The sequence below is a fragment of the Callorhinus ursinus genome, unplaced genomic scaffold, assembly GCF_003265705.2.
Source record: "Callorhinus ursinus isolate GAN/ISIS: 27379988/994484 unplaced genomic scaffold, GSC_fseal_2.0 scaffold2, whole genome shotgun sequence".
Taxonomy (NCBI): domain Eukaryota; kingdom Metazoa; phylum Chordata; class Mammalia; order Carnivora; family Otariidae; genus Callorhinus; species Callorhinus ursinus.
Window position 1 is genome coordinate 12,410,922 of NW_027397064.1, and position 22,276 is coordinate 12,433,197.

The 22,276-nt window shown below is 35.5% G+C and overlaps 1 protein-coding gene across 1 annotated transcript in view; it reads left to right on the forward strand.

The window, feature by feature from the left end:
• CUL3 (cullin 3) overlaps positions 1-22,276 on the forward strand; it is an 89,708-nt gene that overhangs the window by 1,172 nt on the left and 66,260 nt on the right. The window contains exon 2 of the mRNA XM_025890710.2: positions 19,326-19,523. Coding sequence (XP_025746495.1) covers positions 19,326-19,523 — 198 coding nt within the window. The remainder of the gene's footprint in view (positions 1-19,325; positions 19,524-22,276) is intronic.

The following is a 22,276-nucleotide window of genomic DNA, read 5'->3' on the forward strand; positions in this document are numbered from 1 at the left end:
TACAAACTCTGTTGTGCAGGAATTGCCTCGCCACTCGTAGGAGGGTCAAGGGGAAGCAAGAGAGAACACATTGGACAATTGTTTCTCCGTTTCTTAGCCATGGAAGCCCAAAAGAATGAGCAGTCGCTACCCCGAGCTGCTCTACTCTAGGTTTTAGTGACAGCAAACGTGTTCTGTTTAGAAACTTTCTTTTTTAGCATTACGTTGAGTCATATGCTTGCAGTATTTAGTATGGAGAGTATAACTTTGGATGTCATACCTGATTCAGGTAGCCAATGGCAAGCAATTAAAATGTACTGTTGTAACAGAAACTGGACATACTTGCTCACGTCGCTACAGTAACAGATACACGTCAAGATAGACAAACTAGCAATTGTACAGAAGATTTTAGAACAGTAAAACTAGAGGAAGATCTTGAATCTCTTAGAATCATGAATATATATTGAGAAAGGGGAAAGATGGGGTTTGAATTCACTTTTTTAAGCATGCTTTTTCTGAAGTGTAATTTTCAGTGAGGGAAGACTTACGAATACAGAAGAGAAGTAATGAAGTCGATTAGCGTGTTTGCCCTTCTAATGAAGTGAGCTGGGTTTATGAATTTTTGAGTAATGTTAGTTTTGCCACTAAATCAGTTGTGAACGTTTTTGGCAGAATTTAGAATTAAGAATTTTAAATAGTTCTATACAAGTTTTCTAGGAAAAATTTGCTATTGTTGAGATCTGAGTTCTTCTAATTCAGATTTATTACTAAAATGTGGAATAGCTCACATTTGACATTAACTCATTTTTGTTAATATTGTGATTAACCAGTTGTACCTTTAAGTGCGATCAGCTTTTCATCTTTTCAGGTTTACCTGTTCCTACCTGGTCTTCATTCCCTCATTCATTCAATAAATACTGAGTACTGTGTGCCAGGCACTGGTCTAGGGGCATGGAATAAGTACAGCTTGAAGAATCAAGATCCCTTCTTTCTGGATGTTGTACATGATTGGAAGAGGCAGGAGAGAATTTCATTATTCTTTTTGTGAAAGAGTATAATATATGGTAGATTAGCACATAGTGCTGAAGCTCATTTTTTTTTTAAGTAGTATTTATGGTTGTGAACTAATTTGGACCTTTTTCTGTCCATAACTTGTTGTCATCTAAGATTTTCTAAAATCTTTAAATGAAGTTTGTAAATGACTAGTGTTTAATACTCAATTTAATATCTGCTAATTTTTAAAAGCATAATTTTTCATTATTTTGTAAGTATTAATCTTCCTAAGTAATTTCCACTGAAAAGAATCACTACATTTTTTAATAATAAATTTTTAAGTCCTAGTACCTTGAGCCCTCATTAAGAATAGACACATACCTCAGTGGTATGATATTTCACTGACTTACCCCTTGGTAAATGTTTGAGTACTTACAGACCTTCAAAATTTCTCCTCATCCAGGTTAGCAGTCTCCTAGTAGTAAATGTGTAGTATTCTGTAAAGAAAAGATAGTATTTGTGTGTGTACATATGTACAGAATTTACAGCTGTAGTATTTTGCATTAATCTTTGGCCATTCACTATAGGTACTGTAGTTTAAGAAAATTGTGGTTTAACCAAAGGTCTCAGGTGCTCATTTCAGATTCTGTTTTATAACATTGATGTGTAAAAAGTGTAAAAATATGTTTTGAGATTGTTTTGTTTTCATTGCAAAATAGAGTGGTAAGTGAACTTACAGGTTATTCTATAGATGTATAAGCCTATTCCAGATACAGTCCCAACAGTAAAATCAGGTTCTTTTTAGTGTTTTGAATATATATTCTAAGTGTGCCTTCATTGTTGTTCTCAAGAGTAAAGTTATGCCATACCACAGTTTTATGCACAATTTGCATTTTAAGTAGAACTTTTCATAAGATTGAGAGAAATTAGTTCTTAAGACGGAAAACATTAGGGACTTTCTGGGTTTAAAAATTGTTGATTGAGTTAGAGTTTATCCAGTTTGTAAGCTTTCCTGCACTGCACAAAGTATGTGTCATTTCACACTTTTTTTTTTTTTTGGTGCCCAAAATTAACAGCAAGGGACACAAAACTTTTTTAAGGAAGGAGGCTGTAGTTGCGAAACTCCTGGAAACTATATGGATTTGGATCAGAGTGCTGCCCCAAGAAGTTCCTGCTCTTCTTTCCTTGCTGTTGCCGAATGTCTCACTCCTGAGCTTTTGTTCCACTATGTAGGATTAGTTGCTGTCAGGTGAACCTTTTGTTCTTATCTTTGAAAAGCCATTCCTCACCATCTGTACTTTCCACATGGGTTTTGTCCACATGGACTTGAAACACTAGATTGGATTGGAGGGGATATGTTTGAAAATATTTCTCTCTCCTCTGATATTCCTTTCTTGACTTAGCCTTCACAGAATTTAGGAGTCATATTGTGAAAGTGATTGTCTTTAGAATGTGATTTGGAAGTGGTTTCAGTTATTATAGAAGCATGCTAAATCATGATGCAGAATCTTTGGCTGTGATGTCCACTCCATAATTCTAGATGAGTTTCATGGAGCTCCACATGTGCAGCATGGACAGTGAGTGATACGGAGGTTATTGTTAGATGGAAACCACAAAGTGAATGACGTTACAAAGAGATGAGTTTTAAGATCATTTGTGATGTACTTATTAACACAAGGGTTTAATGACAATTGGGGACAGTTAATGTTTTTGTTTTTCCTAGCTATAGTAAAATTTGCTAGATTTGGGGGAACGGCTTTGATCTTCATAATAGATTTCTCTTCCTCAGAGGAAGTAATTGTCGTCTAGGACTACCTGAACTATGTACAGGAAAGCTGAAAGCTGAATAATAGTCTTGCAAATCACATGGGGGGGGGATTAACTATATTTATTTTTCATTCTCTAACATAGAGAAATTATGGAGTAAGTTATAACAGATTCATTAAAGTGTTGCTTACACTTAGACTGATTCTTTCTGTTTATCCTGAAACTTCAGGATAGCCAGCTATGTTGTAACTGTTAGTACCTCTGTTGTAACTGTTAGTACCTCTCTGACTTTAGAAGTTAAAAAACAAAAGCATAAAGTAGTTATCTATAAGGTGTTTATATTTTGCATTGTCTTCCTCGATAGCAGTTCAGGGGAGCCTGGAATATTATTAGTACCAGTATTGAATTTGAAACTATTTTAGAGTATAGAATATAATGGAGAATTTGGCCTTTTAAATAAGGTCAGTTCATTGAGACAAGATAGAGAAAGCTTCATTTGTTTGTACATCATTCATTAAATGTAGCTAATAATAGCATTTTTCTAGTTCATGAAGATTATATAGTAAAGACTAAAAAAAAAGTAGTATGCCCTCCCTTTGTATTCTAAATTGCTGCCAACTATCAGATAATTTTTTTGCTCTTATTTTCATTGGAGATCAATCATCTGATGTTTGTTAATAATTTTGTTAAATTTTTGTAAAAGTTACTGGACAATTTGTAGTTTCAAATAATGGAAGTTTGAAAACAGATCTCATTTATTCATTGTAAATGTAGCAAAAAAGCAAAGGTGTTACTAGTAAGCACAAATCACTGAGGTATACTAGGAATTGCAATTAGTGTCTATGAGTGTATTGTGAAAGCTATTCAGTCATCTGTCAAAGCAATGAATTCATTTTAGTAGATTTTCTAATTATAAAAGTAATGCATATTCATGATAGAAAACTTAAGTATCTAAATTTATAAATAAGGAAATTAAAATCATCTCTAACCCTACTGCTTGGAAATAAGCAATATTTACATTTTGATGTATTTTCTTTTATTTCATACACTTGTAAGCACCCAGTAAAATTGAGGTACTATATTATTTTAAAACCGCTTTATAAAAATACAGTATTCTCATGTTAAATATATTAAGGATATGATTTGTAAAGACAGGTACTCTATGGTACCTCAGTTTGCTTAACCATTTCCCTACTGCCAGGTATTTTTATTGATTCCAGTTAATTCATATGTTCTCTGTTATAGATAATGCAACTGTGATTATTTAGGCACATAAATATTTGGGCCTATCCATGATTATGGAGTTACTAAGCCAAACAAAATTGATACATATTGCCAATTGACCTCCAGAAAGGTAGGAATAATAATAGCTAATACTCAGGGAATGCTTATCATGGGCCCCACACACTGTTCTTTGTGTATGTAAACTCACTTCATTTGCACAACTCTGTAGAGTACTACTACTATCATCTGTTTTATAAAGGAGGCTTTGAGAACCTAAGAAATTTGCTTCAGGTCACTGTGCTTGTAAGTGGCAGAACTGGGATCCTAATCCGGCTCTAAAGTGAATTAATTATACCTGTCAGGGTTGTATCATTGTATTTCTACTGTGTAGCAGTGTCTTAGCCAACATTTTATATCTTTAATTTCATAGATGAAAAAGTAGTACTTTAGTGCTTTAGTTTGCATTTCTTTGACTACTCATTAAGAATAAAACTAGGGATAGACTTCAAGGGAATTTTCCTTTAGAGTATTGAATGTCTGTGTTAGGAGTATGACTACAAAATAGACTGAGAGTGTAATAGAGCGGGGTGGGCTTTGGACTGCCGGATTTGAATGTCATTTCTACCTTTTACTAGCCGCATTGTCGTTAACAAGTAACTTAACCCCTTCTAGCTTCAGTTTCCTCCTCAGAAATGAAATTACCAGTAGGACCTACCTTATGGGGTTGTTGTGAGATAAAGAAAATAAAGCATTAGAACACTACCTTGCACAGAGCTGTGGTTAATACCACCATTTAGCCATGATTATGCCACAATTTAAATGTTAAAATTGAGGGTTATTTTTGCAGGTAGTTGTATTGTGATATTGTATGCTTATTTTAGTGATGCTTCCATTTTTCGGTACTGTTTTTTGTTTTGAAAAGCCTGCAGGGCCAATTTGAAACACACTAAGAAGTCAGTCTCAAAGGATAAAAGTTTGGTACCACTGGGGCACTTGAAAAGAATGCTACTGGCTCTTGGGGGTAGATTCAAAAACAGAAGTTCCAATAATGATTCTTAAATAATCATTGGAGTAATAAGCATGTCATTTTTTAAGTAACTTTATTGAAAGAATAAAAACATTCATTTGGTGTGTACATTCTAATATGTATGTAAAATGTTTATCTAAAAATATGTTTTGCTACTCTTCATTTCCTCCCTTTCTCTTCCATTCCCTTTTTTTGTTTGTTTCGCTCGTGAACTAGATTGTGGTCCCTGCCCAAACTTATACCAGACACCCTTTTGAACCACAAAACACTTAGCATAGTGTTAGACAGTGTGGGTGGTTAATGAATGATTAAACGAGAAACTAATCTTTAAGTGAAACCATAGTAATTGATTAATTGGGAAAGTCGATGCAAGTTACTACTCTGAAATATTTGAACTGTTTTTGCAACTTTAAGTGAAGTCTTAAGATGTAATCGGTCATTAATGATTTGGAGTCAGCGTAGTCCCCTGAAACAATAATGACTTGAAAGTAAAGATAGTTGCATTGACAGTAACCTTGGTTTGATCTTCAGAAGACTAAATCTGTGGCCCAGTCTTTTAACTAGTTGTGCTCTGTGTTTTACTCCATCCACCATGATTCCTTCTTCCCAGCCTGTTCAGCTGTCCACTCTGATCTACTTTCATTACAGATTGATTCTCCTGTATCTTCAACCTGTTCTCAGAATTCTTTGCCGCCTTTTCATCTGAAACCTGGCTTTGCCCTGAGAATACTGGCTTATCTTCTTAAATTGAGGTGTCTGTTTTCCTTGTAATCCTTGAATCATTGGGCCCAGATACAATTTATTACCACATCCATCATCCTCTTTTGTGGCTCCGGCCCTTGTGAACTATTCTTTTGTGCATTCCCTATGATTGTCTCCTCACTTCTTACACATGTTCCTTCGATCACTCAAGAATTTAATACCTTCCTCACAGACATTCTTTCCAGTTCAGATTTTAATTTTATCCACTATGTGTGGCATGGTCATTTTAATTTAAAATACATTTATTATGTGTTCCTACTGGAGGTCAGGCGCTAGATATACAAGGATGATCAAACAGACCTGGCCTCTTCTTCCTACAGAGGTCTTCACTCTGTCTTAGGAGCTTGTCATTCCATTACTTTAGAAATCTTAAACTCCAGTATTGCATTGTATCCTAGCTTCTTCATTTATTAGATGTAATAATGAACAAATCACTTAATCTCTGTCTTCCTTTGTAAGAAGGGGAAAATAGCACTACTTCTTAAGAATAGAATTAATACACGTAAAGCTCTTAGAATAGTGCCTGGTGCAAAGTAGGCATTGTCAATAAATGCCAGTTGTTGTTATTATTCTATCCTACTTGTTGCTTGTTTCCTTCACACATTTAGGTGCTCTTAGACCTCAAGAAGACCCCTTTTCATTCTCCCGGACCATGATACCTGTCACTAGTTGCCTCTTTATTTTTATTACCTCCCTAGAGCAAGGCCAGAAATAGCACAAAGTGATCATTCCACCCATCTACCTTCACTGCTTGTATTTTTTAGGCTGTTGTGCCCTCCTGGGGAAAATTGGAAGATGGTGGTATCTAAGCTGGACTCCCAGGGCCTCTGGGCAGTTTTTGTGTGTGTGTCCTTGGTAAGCTGCCTCTCTCTTTTCCTGTGTGAGTTATTCCAAACTTTAATCACTGTCCTTAAGCTCTTTATTGAGAATTCTCTTATCTGTCTTTTTCCAGAAACTTAACTGCTGCTTCACTGTGAAAAACTAATGTAATCTTGTATTTATGTTCCTTCAGCTTTCTTCCCTTTCGTTTGTAGCCTTTAACCTGAATCTTTACTCATTCTCATTGCCTTCCCTCAGGTCTCAGAGAAGGAAGATGTTCTTTTCCTGTCTTCCCTGTCATGGTAACTACCGTACTATTTTTCTTCATACCCCAAAGTCTTCAAAGAATAGTCTGTATCTCCTTTATTAGGGTGTAGATTTTATTTTTTAGAGGAGGCATCAAGTCTTTGTATTGATCTTTGTCAGTGCAGCACAACAGTATCCAACAATGTTGAATGCATGAACTAATACACTTATTTTGTTTTCTCATCTTTAAGATGGGAACTGTAGCAATCTTTCTCACAGATTAGTTGTGAGGATTAAAAGAAACGTCAGAAAGTGCTTTCTAATAAACAGTGGCATCACTGAGACATTTGAATGAATTTTCTAATCATAAAGTTAGAATTTTCAACTAAAAGTGTATTATGTTTCATGGGGGACAGTTATTTTCAAACTTGTAGAGTCTCCAAGACCCTGGAGGTACAGGAGGAGTGGAATTAGGGTATCTTCAAAAATCTCCTTCTCTTGTTATTTAAAGCTTTTCGAAAGTTGCCATTTGTATAAAAGATTTCATTAGGGAAAAGATCTATTAACCACTGCTTTAAAATCCAGCCTTTTTAGAGTTGAGGAGAGTCCTACTTGCCCAAGTTGAGACAAGTAATAGTAAATTGAGAACTGATTGTTCAGTTGCCTTAACCCCTAATTCAGAGCTTTTGCTACTAGAAAGCATTCCTTTATTTTTTTAAGTCAGTTTGAAGTTGAAAATGTAGTTAAGTAAAACTTCTTAATTTGACTTTCATTCATTTAGTGCTTGTTACCACTGAGAAAGGAATGGATCCAAATTTACTCTAAATAAGAAAGATTACTGCTAAGCAAATGAATAAAGACTTCAAAGGAATATCTTTACTTACTTTAAGAAAATACAAGCTTCTTTAGAGATATTTTTCTATAAAAGCAAGGCCTCATTGCTAAGAGGAATTCTTTAACATAGTGATTCCAAGTCATTCTTATCTGAAGCAACTCCTAACTGAGCAACCTAACTCATCTATTTGCCCTGTCCTCTTGAAAGTAATCATGATAAATTCTTTTTCCTTTCCAATTTATAGAGAGTGTGAGAAATTGCTTTATAACGTTAGTAACAACAGCTTGACTGTCTACCTTAGGTTGTGTTTTAGGTGCTTTGAACTATAATTATCTGAAATCCTTACAACCTTTAGATGTTGTTACTGTTTTAAATCTAAGGCTCAGAGAGACCTAGTAAGGTATGTGTAATATTACATGTCCACCTAAGAAAGGGCAGAGCCGGGATTTAGATCCCAGGTGTATCTATTAAAAAATTCATATTCTTCCCACTACAACGCATTGCCTAGTTGTATTCTGTTAAGCATTTGCTAGATTCTGAAACATTTACTTTTTTATTACGAAAATATTGGAAAATTAATTCTAAGATTGCCATTCAGATTATTAGCCAGGGACAGATCCAGGGGCCCTAAAGCTTATACAATGTAGTACTCTTTATAAGAAGAATTCAAAATTAGTTTTCGGCCCTTGGAAGGAGCTTTTGCAAGTGTAAGTCTCTCTAGATTCAAGGTAAATGCACCTCTCAAGAGAATAAAAGTTACTAAGAACTTTGAATCAATGAAGTATATTTTCAGTAAAATTTGAGTATATAATTTGCTTAAGGGTATCCTAGTGTATATTGACTTGAATAAAGCAAAGTCATAACCTATGAGAAAGACATTTGTTGACATATTTGTGAGTTAACACTTTCCTCTTTATAAGGCTGATAGCACACTTTTTTTTACCTTTTTCAATTAATAGAAATTTGTTTTATTAAGTATATATATATTTTTAAACATTTTATTTTATTTATTTATTTATTTGAGAGAGAGAGAGCAAGAGAGAGGGGAGGGTCAGAGGGAGAAGCAGACTCCCCGCAGAGCAGGAAACCCGATGTGGGACTCGATCCCGGGACTCCAGGACCATGACCTGAGCTGAAGGCAGTCACTTAACCAGCTGAGCCACCCAGGTGCCCTAATTGAGTATGTAATTTTAAAAAAGTCGTTCTTTGAAGTTAACATGTTAAAGTACTTTAATATCTTTAATATTTGTTTTTGAGAACATATTAGGAAGTAGGTTAAACAGTAAAACGAATTTTGAAGCACAAAGATCAGATATTTTAAAATAATTCACTTTTTCTCATGGTGTATGCAAATGAGACATGAAAGAAGTGTGGGTTTTTTGTTTTGTTTTTTTTTTGATGAATGCTATCCCTAGCCAAATAAACAAGTAATCTATTTGCTCCTGTTTGTATTCATATTTTAATTTTTAAAAGCTAAGAGAGATTTTGAGAGATGCTGTTCCAATCTTCATAGATGAGGAAAGGGAGGACTAAAGAAGATGATTTACCCAAGGGAAAATTTCAGGACTTGAATTTATAGAGGAACCATGACTAGAAGCCTGATTCAAGTTAAAGGCTCTTTTCTCTAGACCGAACTGAAACATGAATATAGCCATAATAATTCAGTGTTGTTAACATTAGCCTATTCAGTTATAAAAAGTTATCTTAATATTGAGCACCCAGGTGACTTGAGTTGACCTGGGGTTAGAGGAAGGACACTTAGTTTAGGACGTCTGGATTTTTTCATTGCTCTAATTAGCTGTGTGATCCTGGCTAAGCCACTTAGCCTCAGTTTCCTCATTTGTAAAATGAGCTTTAATTTGTGGTTATCTTAGGCTCATTCCAACTCTTAAAAATTTCATTTAAATAGGTGTATTTATACATAAGTCTAGGAATGGAATGCTGGTGTGTTCTCCTGTGGCATAAAACATTTGTGTGGTGGTGTAAAAGTCACCTACCTATCTTTTGGATTTAGAATTTTCTTTAAAATAGTTTATTTCAGTGATGATGGCTAAACAGTAGTATGAAGCAGTGGGAAACTATGTTTTTGCATACTCTTTTTTTGTGTGAATTGGTAGTTTTAGAGAAATTTTGAGCAGATTTGATACCAGATTTTTGTAATAATTTCATACGTTTGGCCGTTTGCTATCATATCACATTTGGTTACAGTTAGATTCATTCAAAGACAAAGCTAACGGGTAATTTATACTTTTTCACATTTTTTTCCTCTTCCTTTGGATTGTGTGTGGCTGATTCCAGTGTAAACTGTAATTTGTATAGGTTTTTACACATTACCATAGTTTTAGAAAAACAGGGTTTATACCCATTTCAAAAAAAAAAGTTACCGAAGCTAAAGAGAAGAAAATATTGTCACTTTTGATTAAAATTAATAATTTTAGATTGTAGGATGAAAACATGGAATTCAAACGTGCACTTAGATATAAAGTATAAGTAATTTTCTTAATAGGGAAGGTCTCTAGTTATAATGTTTGAAGATTTCCAGTCAAGATGAATATTGTATTCTCTGGGTAAAATGTGTTTCAGGGTGCCCAGTAGGTGGCCTCTCTTCTTTCAATTAGCGGAAACAGCACCAACATTAGGACAGTGACAAACTTCTTGCTTCAGTGAGAATACTTAAAATTGCATCTTACTGTGATTATCATCAGACCATGTTACATATGGTTGTTACACATAACCTTTTTTCATATAAGCAAAAGTCATTTATGGAGAGATATATTTGAAATACATTGCTCAAGTCAGTTGTGACTTAACAAGGACTTTAATAGGCTAATCTGGAAGTTTGATCTTTGGCATTTGAAAAAAAAAATTTGTTCCACATTTTCAAATTGATTTTTGAACGGCCTGCTCATGCTGAGGACTGAAATGCAGATTATAATTGAACCTTCTGTTGGTGATTTAGCTTTCTCATTATAAATGTTACTGTTGCATAGTGGTATTAGAGTCCAAATGAGTGTAGATCAGACTTATTTGTGATTTCACAGAATTATCCCAGGCTCCTGTGCTTTTCTAACTGATAATCTTTCTCTCTGCTCCCTTGACATCAGTTTTATTACTTTTGGCAACACAGTTCTGCTCCCATCTGATGTCCACTGTAACCACAGAAAAACCAGTTAAACAGATACCAGTCTCAACTTTACATTTGGGTTAAGTCATTAAGTAAGGCTGTATGTCAGTTTTGTGTAGTAAAGAAAGAAACGAATGTATTGAACAAGTGCTGTGTGCCAGATGCTTTCACAGATTTTGTTAATTGCCACACAGTACATCATCATCTCCTACTCTGCCACAAGCATGTGAGGAAAGTAAATTCTGGAAAGTTAAATAACTTGTGCAAGTCTGAATGTATCCATTGTACTGTTTTCCTTAACACTTGGGTCTTTGGTTATATTTTTGATGGTTGAGGTTGCTTAAAGATCAACTGATGGATAAATGGAATGCTTACAGATGTTACAAGTCATTGTATAATTGTTGGTCATCAAATAAGATTCATCATCATTAACTGTAACTGGACCATGTTCAAATCATATTTTTTGAAAGTCACCTAGGCATTGTGCCTTGTATTATAAAGGGTACAATAAAATAAAGGAAGAGAGACTTTATATTACTCTGAGGCACTTATAATCTGGGAGGGAGCTTCCTTACATAATTTATGGCTTAGTTGTGTCTGACTAGAATACTGCCATTCCTCAGATATTTGTACCAGAGCAACTTTTTTTTGAGGCTGAAGCTCAAAATTAAGATCAAGCATTTTTCCTTGTTTATTTTTTTCTAGCTATGTCATTCTGAATTGCTTGGAATTTCAAATTCTCACCCTTTTCCCCCACCCACCCTGTTCTAAATTTCTTGTCGAAAATTATTCACAGGGGACTAAAGACTTCTTGTGCTTTGTATATAGTGGATGTAAAGAATACAGTTCTCTCGTTTTAGTTTTAATTGGCTCATGCTGTAGTTCTCTCCAACTCTTGATTATTACAGAACCTTCAAGATGTGTAAGTATATAATAGACCGGTATCCTTTCAAATTCACGCTTTTTTTTTTTTTTTTAAGATTTTATTTATTTGTCAGAGAGAGAACACAAGCAGGGGGAGCGGCAGGCAGAGGGAGAAGCAGGCTCCCTGCTGAGCAAGGAGCTGGATGTGGGACTCTCTTCCAGGACCCTGGGATCATGACCTGAGCCGAAGGCAGTTACTTAACCAATTGAGCCACCCAGACATCCCCCAATTCAGGCATTTTAAAGGTTTTTCTATCATTTGAAATAATGTAGATGAATAATCAAAAATGTTTTGAAAGAAAATAAAGACCGTTAGGGTTATTTTTGTTATTGGTACTTACTAATGAGGAAATTGTAGTCCTGGATTAGGAAGAGGCAAGGGGTTGGAGGTCATTTTTAAAAATTAAAGTCTTGATTTGGTTTTTAAAAGTCTCGTTAAACCATAAGCATTTAAGAATGCTTAATTATAGCTTTCTTTTAAAAAGAGCTTTTGTTTCTTTTCTTGCTAAATGAGTTTACCTTCCCTGCTGATCACTTTATACTTGAACTTGTTGGAGCAGAATACTGTATATGTCTAATAGGAAACGTGTGTGTGTGTGTGTGTGCATTTTATTGTGTAATTGCTTTGCTGCAGCATTATTAACAAAATTCCTTCCTGAGTGTATTTGCAATTAATGGAACCTAAGGAAATCAGTTTCATCAATGAGTTTAAAATCCTGCTTGAATAATTTAGACTATTACTTTAAAACTACGTTAGTACTTTCTTTAAAAAAGTACAGTCTTAAGGCCTTTAAGTGAAGTATAGACTAATGTTTTTATGGTTGACATAATTGATGACATTAGAGTTTAACATTTAGTCCTTTTAACTTTCGTTGATAATGTATTCTGTACCAAGGATAAGTGAGAAATTAAAGTTCATCAGTAACATAATTATTTTGCCACTGTTATTTACATGTTCGCTTGATGCCAAGACCAAAGCATGCATATGTAAGAATCTACATTTGAAGCCCATTTCCTTTGGTATATTGTTTTTGGACATGCTTGATTTAGGGAAGGATTGTAGCTTATGGATCCTGTCCTGAAGGGCCTTTTCTGCCTATGATTTTCCTCCTAGTTAACATTTACTAATAAAATTAATGACTAAGCAGTTAAGTGAATAGGAAAATCTGAAAATACTACTTGAAAAATGAAATTTAAGGGATGCTTGGGTGGCTCAGTCAGTTAAGTGTCTGTCTTCGGCCCTGGGATCGAGTCCCGCATCAGGCTCCTTGCTCAGCAGGGAGCCTGCTTCTCCCTCTGCTGCTCTTCCTGCTTGTGCTCTCTCTCGCTATGTCAAATAAATAAAAAATAAAAAAATCTGAAAAAAGAAAAATGAAGTTTGAGTCTGTTGCTTGCATGTTATTGTGTTCTATTTGAAAAGGACATTTGATTATTTTAAAGTAATTTTAAAATAATCAAATACTTCCTGTAATACTAAATGCTGTAGATAAGCACATTAAAATATTTTCCCATATCTTTGTGCTTATTAATTCATAGGTTCAGAATTGCATTAGTATAATATAGGTAAAGCAGTATTCATTCACTAGACATTTGTGTATGGCCATCTAATTAAATTAAAGAAAAATGCATAACCCCTTTAGTATCTCTTAGTCTAATGGAGGAATAAGATGCACCGATAATTATGAATCAGTATGAAGTGTAGTGATAGATATGACCTGAGTATTATGAAAGCGCTGAGAAGGAGTCCACTTTGTTTGAGGAGGTCAGGGAAGGATTTCTGGAAGATACAACATATGAGCTGTGTTCAGAGGCTATGTAAAGAATTGGATGAAGAAGAGGCCGAGGAAGGGGCTTTGAGAAGATGAGGGAGGGTGGTGAATGAGGGGGAGGTGTGTCACTGGATGGGAATAAATGTAAGATAGGTAGTAAGTGAGGGTAGTAAGTGAAATTAGAGAAGTAGGCATAGACTACATTTTGAATAGTTTTGAAGTACATCCTTCCACCCCTGGTAATGAGAGTTAGGTTTTGAACAGGGCTACAATGCTCATGTTTGTTTTTTAAATGGTGATTCTGAGGAAAATAGATTTTAAGAGGTAATTGGAGTTCATGATAGTTGGAAGGCTGTCATGGTGATCTAGATGCAGGTTTTAGGACAATAGCATGCAGGATGAAAGAATGGGAACATATTTGAGAAGTATCTTGGGCCTACTCTTGGCAGCACTTGATGATTGAATAAAAAGGGGATGAGAGACGAAAGAAGAAAGTTAAAGCATAGGCTTCTAGCATGTATAACTAGGTGGCTTGTGAGTTAGAGAATACAGAAGGAAGATATGTGTGTTTTTGGAGGATCAGTTCAACAGGGATTTTGAAACTGATAAGTTTTATCGTAGAACACTTGGTTTGAGATGTCCAGCAGGCAGTTGAATATGGTAGTTTTTAGACTTAAGGGGAACATCTGGGCTGGCAATACAGATTTGGGAGCAATTAACATATAAGCTAATAATTTATTCTTTGAGATGTGAGCCAGGTCTGGTAAGAGTTTAGGACTCATCATCCAGGAAGAAGAAGTGCACACGTTATATTTACAAAGTTTTGTGTACAGATTTAGGAGGCTCCGGAATGCCTTGCTAATCTGGTGTCTTGTAAATTTTAGAACTTAAGATGTATGGGTAGTAACTGTAACCATGATAATGGATAGAAGTGCATAGTGACCCAGTGTAGGGTGAAAAGAGCCAAGGACAGAGCTCTGGGGATTAAAATGTTTTAAATGGCACTGGAAGAATAGGAGTTAGGAAGTGTAGGGAATAGTGTTTCCAAAGGAAGGCTGCATTATACTGACTTGTATTTAGCAGACTTGTACTCGTAAGATACTTCTGTTTTAGCTCATATCTATTTATTAAGCTTGAAAAGTTATTTTTTTCTTTCTGATGGTTGATGCCTATAGATGACAGTTCAGATATTCTATCATTGGACACTTTCTTTAGTCGACGTGTGAGGGATTGTGCTGTGCCCTGGGCTGGGTTAAATTCTACTGACATTCTTATTTAATCTTCAGGATAGTGCCCTGAGATAGATAACTTTTTTTTTAAGATTTTTTATTTATTTATTTGATAGAGAGAGGGAACACAAGCAGAGGGAGTGGGAGAGGGAGAAGCAGGCTTCCCGCTGAGCAGGGAGCCCGATGCGGGGCTCGATGCGGGGCTCGATCCCAGGACCCTGGGATCATGACCTGAGCCGAAGGCAGTCACTTAACGACTGAGCCACCCAGGCGCCCCTAGATAACTGTTGTTAAATCTACTTTACAAGTGAGGAAATAAAGATTTTGAAGGGTCATGTAATTTTCCCAGGGTCACATGGCCTGTTAATTTAGCAAAGCCATGACACCAACCAAGGGCTTTTGTTCTCTACTAATAAACTATGTTTACCAAGATAATCAGTGACTCACACTGTAGTGTTACTATACCATATTAGCACAATGGAATGTGAGTCCAGCGGTTTGGACTAGATTTGGGGATATATAAATTCTAATCTCTGCTCTTAGATTTGGGGTAAGTCGTTTAGTGTCTCTGGGTCTATTTTTTCATTTACTTGAAAATTTTTAGGCCTAAACATTGTTGTACTGTGGCTCCATCTCTACTCTGTAAAGCATGAATACCGAGGAAAGTAGTATGTAGAATCTTGGATTATAAAACAACTCTTGATTTATATATGTGAGAAATGATTTATTATAATGTAAGGGTATTTCTACAATATTTGAAGTCTCTTGGCTTATGTTTTTTAAATTCCTTAGTTTCTAATAGAAAATTTAGTAATTCATGACGGGTTAGGGACCTTTTTGTACATTTTCTAGCTTTCATGGGATCTTATTTTATAGAGCCTGAAAAGATCATTTGAAGTTTTGCTCAACTATTCACAGTATAGTTACCTCTGGAGTTTATAGTCCACATTAACTTTGGTCTTTCTCTGGAATTGTTCTGAATGTTCTGCTTTATATGTTCAGTATTTAATATTGAGAGATGGTGTCTTAGTCTGCTTTTTTATAATCTCTGTATATGGAATACTTGAGGCCATCATTGTCATGTGGACTTCTATCTTTTATTTGTGAAAACTTATGAACAGCTACATCTTATTTAAAATATTTTATATGGATGGTATCCTGTGTATCAGGATACCTAATAAAAATTGCAGTTTCGACCTAGGGATAAATTCTCTTAAGGCCGTTTCAGAAAAGTCTCTACTGGACCTGGGATTTGAATAAGATTTAAGTAATAAAAAAGAAGTTCTTTTACAGAATTCCTTTTAAGCACTCCAGAAAAGATTAGAAAATAAGGCTCTGTTTGAGTCATCTGCTTAAGAATCCTCTATGAGGGTTGCACTGATGTTTTACTGCTAGGGTAACTGAAAGAACTATTTTGCCTATCTATATTCCTTACCCTTTCACATTCATACCCATTGGACATAGCTTGGAAGGAGTTTGTTTTTTTTGTTTTTTTGTTATCCACCTTATTGAGGTTTGATTGACATGCAAAAAGCTGTACATATTTAACGTATGCAACTTGATGAGTTTGGAGGTAAGTATTCACTTATGAAGCCATCACCATAATCTATGCAATAAACATATTAATCACCTTCAAAAGTTTCTTCCTACCCTCTTTGGAGAGGATTCCACTCAGTAATTTCTGTCCATTCCAGGTCACAAGTAGGTGTGAAGCTGATGAATAATTGTTGCCATGTTTCCCAGGTTGTGAGTGCAGAACATGTGGGTTTTATGTGGCATAATAACAGCTTCTTAGTCATAGATTAGCAGGAAATCATTCCATCAGCAAGTATGAATGTCTGTTATATGCCATGTATTACTTCAGTGGCTGAGGGATTCCTCAGTCAGAAAAATTCCTGCCTTCATGGAGCTGACATTTGGATGGGAGGAGGGAGGCCAGGAAACGAAATAAGGAAAAAAAAATAAGGAACGTGGGGTTGGAATTTGGGGGTGACTAGTAGGAGGAGACTGCTATTTTAAATGGAGTGTGAAGTTAAAGCTGAGGTTGATAAAGTGAAGGAGCCATGCAGATACCTGAGGGAAGAATATTTGAGTGACAGAGAGAGTAGCATATACAAACACCTTGAAACAAACCTGTTTGACATATTCCAAAGAATAGCAAAGAGAGTCTGATGTGGCTAGAACAGTGAGCAAGGAGGAAGAATAGATGAAGTCAGATTATCAGATCGAATAACATTTTGTAGTTTGTATAAGGACTTTGATTTTAACTCCAAGAGAAATTAGAAGTCACATGAGGGTTGTGAGCAGAAGAATAACATGATTTATGTTTTTAGAAGGTCACTGGTTGTTCTGTGATCGTGGGCCAGGAGCAGAAACGGACCAGTTAGGGGGCTGTTGGAATACTCTGAGCGATGATGGTGGTTTGGATAAGGCTAGTAGTAGTGGAAGAGGTGAGTAGGAGTTAGATTCTGGGTACATTCTGGAGGTAGAGACAACAGTATTTCCTGTGGGATTAGAATCAAGGTGAGGGAATAAAAGGGATTACAGGCCTTTTTGGCCTTAGCTACTGGAAGGATGGAGCGGATGTTTGCTCATTTGGAGAAGACTGCTGGGGCAGACTTCAGGGCAAAGATTAGGATTTCTGTTTTGGACTTGGTAAGTTTGAGGTGCCTAGTGGGTATTCAAGTGAAAACATGGCTGAGTATAGGACTCTCGTATCCAGGGGAGAGGGCCAAACAGTAAATAAATATTGAGGTTAACTTAAGCCATGAGCATAGATGAAATCAGCTTCACCTGAAAACTGAGTTGTGGCTAGAAAAAGAAGTTCAGGTTTGGAGGTTGCTGTGAGGAGAACGAACTTGTAAGCAGACTGACAAATAGGAAGTAGAGGAATGGGAAGAAAAACAAGAGATTGTAGTGCTTGGAAGGCAACTGAGGAATCTGTTTCAAGGAGTAAGAGTGATAGCTCTTTCAGTTGCTGCCAGATAGGTCAAGAATGATGAGAACTAAGACTGACCATTTAGATTTAGCAAGATGGAAGTCACCGGTGACCTGAGTAGTTTTCAGTGAAACAGTAGAGATGAAAGCTTATTATCTCAGGTCCTGTGATTTTGCTGTAAATGGAAAAGACAAAGATTGGATGGTACTGGAGAAATGGTGGGTTTGTGAGGATTTGTTTTTAGGATGGGAAACTGATGATTTTGAATGCGGTTGGAAATTGTTTAGCAGAGAGAAAAGAATGTGATGATGCTGAGAAGGGAGATTGATAAAGGGAGGTCCTTGAAAAGGTGAGTTGGGATGGAACTAAACTTCATTCTGTATAGGTATCACCTGGGCTCACAATGCAGATCATAGTTCTGTAGGTATGGTTGGAGCCTGAAATTCTGCATTTCTAATAAGTCCTTGATGATGCCTATGTTTCTGGTCCCGGTCTATAATTTGAGTATAAGAACTTGTAACTTTGAGCACAAGAACATTAGAATAATATATTAATACATAATCATATAGATTGGTGGATATGCTTGGGGTTTGTACAGTGTGTCTTCAGGTTGTTTCTGTTTTCTCAAAGGAACAGGAAAAAAGTCATTATCCTACAGTGAGGAAGGAGGAGATGGTGTAAAATCATGTAGGAAGGTAGAGTCAGTAGTCTAGAATGTAGGATTATGGGGTTGTACCCAGGGCCCACTGTGGTTAGTGGTTATGAATTTAAACTGAGACGTATTGAATATGGGTGTATGTGTGTGATTCATTTACTTTCAGCTACACACGTGGGTGCATGTGAAGAGTAGGTGGGTAGATGGGGTTTAGAATGGCAAGTATTTTGGTGGGGAGAGGGGCAGGTGATTCAAGGTAGCTACAAATGATGGACTGTGGAATCTAAACTGGGAGAGGAAGAAAATAAGAATGGGTTAAACAAAATGGGTGTTTTGGTTTGTTTTGTTTTTAATTGCAGGTCTTCCAATCTTTAATTTGCTAAGGAGCCCTGTAAATCTTCAGGAGAGGAAAATAGTGTTCATGTCCTCATTTTTTCTTTCCTTTTTTTTTTTTTTTTTTTAAAGAAAGAATGTGGGGAGGACGGGGAGAGGGACAGAGGGAGAGCAAGAGAGAAACCTGAGCAGACTTCGTGCTGAGCGTGGAGCCCGACGTGGGGCTCGGTATCACTCTCCTGAGATCACGACCTGAGTTTGAAACCAAGAGTCAGAGGCTTAACCGACTGTGACACCCAGGCATCCCCTAAATTATTTTTTAAATCATGGAAGTCTTTCTTCAGGGTTTCTCTCTCAGGTTGTATTCTTCTAAATAAATTAAGGAAAAGGGTGTCTTACAGTTTTGGCTAAAGCAAGTATTAACATTGGGGATTATGATTTCATTTAAATTGGAGGGTTTTAATGCATATAAGAAAGGAGGGAGGTCTTAAAGGATTTTTAAAAAATTGTGTAAGTTCTAAAAACAATTCTTAAATGTATCCCTTTATTTTTGTTAAAACAGACTGTTAACATCCTTATAAGTTATGCAGATTTATAAACATAGCCATATAATGAGATAATTACCATATGGACAAATACAGAAAGATTTTCAACCATTGGTGTTTTTTTTTTTGTCTCTTTTTCTCTCTTGGATATTACAGATGACCATGGATGAAAAATATGTAAACAGCATTTGGGACCTTCTGAAAAATGCAATTCAAGAAATCCAGCGTAAGAATAACAGTGGTCTTAGTTTTGAGGAGCTCTATAGAAATGCTTATACAATGGTTTTGCATAAACATGGAGAAAAGCTCTACACTGGACTAAGAGAAGTTGTTACCGAACATCTCATAAATAAGGTATCCAACTTTAAAGGACTATTGCTAATTATATGGAATCTAGAAAATCCTTTATATACTATATTGTACTTTGACTAGAAGCATTAGTTTTAAAGGTTCCAGGAAGCCTATAGAAATAGTAATCAATCAATGGCTATATTATAAAACCTCTCTTAAAACTTATAATAAGCTAAATAACAATTTTTGATAATTGAGGGAAGATGAAGTTTGTGATTTATAATATAAATACATTCTCTGTAATCATAATTAAGGAAACAAACTTTCATTAGTTTACAAATGCTTGTTTATTAATGTATGAAGTACAGATCATTATTTTTTCCTTAAAATGTTTAACCAGTCAGTCCATTTTATCTTTCTCTACTTTCCCTGTATATTTGAAAATAATAAAACTACATTGTTTAAAAAAAATACTGTCTAGGAGTTTATACCAGTTGAAATTGACATTATTTTAACTGAGTTTTATAGTAAATGTGAATTAAAAAAAAAGATAAATTAGTGTTGGGCTATTAAAATTATATTTCTTTGGTTCTAAAAAGATGTTTTTGCTTTTTTAAAATAAATGTTTATATAGAGCAAACTCTTCTATTGCAAGTATGTCTTGCTTTAAGATTGTCAGATAAAATGTAAAATACCACAGATAAATAAAAACTTCTCAAAGTTTTTGTGTGGTATTAGGGTGTTCGTTTTTTTAAATTTTATTTTGAAAAAAATGGAAAAGTTGTACCAAATAGTACAATGATCTCTTGTATTGTAGATTCGCCAGTTGTTAACGTTTTGCCACATTTTTGCTAATCTTTCTATTGATCCTTGTTATTACTATTACTGATATTACTATTATTGCTGAAGAATTAGAGAACAAGTTTTAAATTCATTTACCCTCAAATACTTTGGGATGTTTCTCCTAAGAACAAGGAAATTGTCTCACTTAACCAAAGAGTAATGTTCAAAATCAGGCAGTTTAACATTAATATGATACTGTTATCTAATATAGTCCACATTCAAATTCATCAGTTGTCCTGTGTAGCAGTGATGTCCTTTATAGCAGTTTGTTTTCTGATCCAGGATCCAATCCAGGATCACACACTCAGTTCCTCAGCTTCTTGTCTTTCAGCACATTGACATTTTTGAAGAGTATAGGTCAGTTGTTTTGTAGATTGTCCCTCGGTTTTTGGTTTGTCTGATTGTTTCCTCATGACTAGTTTCAGGTTATGCATTTTTGGCAGGAATAATACATAAGTGATGTTGTGTCCTCAGTGCATCACATCAGGAGGCACATGATGTCAGTTTATCCCATTATTGGTGATGTTAACTTTGATCACTTGGTGTCCGCCAGATTTCTCCACTGTGAAGGTACCTTTTTTCCCTTTGTAATTCATAAGTAATTTGTTCAGATATATTTTGAGACTGTATAAATATCCTGTTCCCCAAGAAACTTTCATGTGATGGTTCTAGCATCCATTGATGATTCTTGCATGAATCATTATTACTGTGGTGGTTACAAAATAGTTACTTTCTATTTCTACTATTCCTTCCATAATTTCTTTCTCTTACATGGGATTACATGAGCAGGTAGCTAGTATCTCATGAAGCAAGGTGATTGTGTTCTTCATGCAACTAACAGTTTCTTTAGTGCCTACCCTGCACAGCTTTCTAGGAAAATGCAGTGGGTATACAGAGATACGATATCCCTTGTTTGTACTGTGATGTGAGAGATGATGCAGACATTTAGATAATAGTGTAAGGCATTATATAATTAAGTGGCAAATGAATTGAATAGGCAATAAATGGCTTAGGAATTCCAATGAGGGAGAGATTATTCTGGGCCGTAAGGTTAAATGGGAAAGTATCAAATTGAACTGAGCCATGAGACATTTGGGATATAAAGGAACAATGTGGAACGCATTCCAAGATTGCAGATGTCATGTGATTATACAGAAATAAATTGGGTACACTTAGGTGGTAAATAGAGTTTGATTGGGGTATATAATAATTTATGGGGATTAGTGGATTCTAATATAAAGGTGGTTTGGGAACAGACTAGAGAAAAACTTGAATGCCAAGCCAAGGAATTTGGGCTTAATTAACAGTTTATTGGAGGTTTTTAAGTGGATGATAATGTGACAATATTTTAAGATTATGATAAAAATGATATAAATGTAGAATTGGGAGGATGTTTGCTAGGAGCTGGGGAGGACCTGGAAAAATTTGAATAAAGTGATAGGCTAGACATGAATGGACAGAGGAGATGACAGATACTATTTTAGATAATATTGGAGAATTTTACAATTGGAAGATATGTGAGGGAAATTGAGTGTGAGATCATCATAAAATGCTCACCTAGAAATATCTTGTGTATAGAGATACACAGGTTTAGGGCTTGAGCAGGAACTCAAACTGAAGATCTAGATTGGATGTTTGGTAGCATGTACACTGAGGAAAAAGTATTGGAGTTCAGAGAACAAAAATCCTAGAGCCAAAGGACGAATCTTCAAAAGCAAACTATGGTATGTAAGTGTGGGAAATGAAGAAGACTAATTTAAGAAACTTGGCATCAAAAGAAAGAAGAAATGCGAGTGCAAGAGTTTTGCTTAAAACTATTGAAGGAGAGATGATTGGACCAACTAAGTTCTTGGATATAGAGAGAGTATGGAATTGAGAACAGAGAAGTAAAGGTAGAATAAAGGCGTGCTCTCGTTTGCCAGAGGTTCTATAATGAATGATGGTAGTGGTCACAACTATTTTTTTCTTTTTTT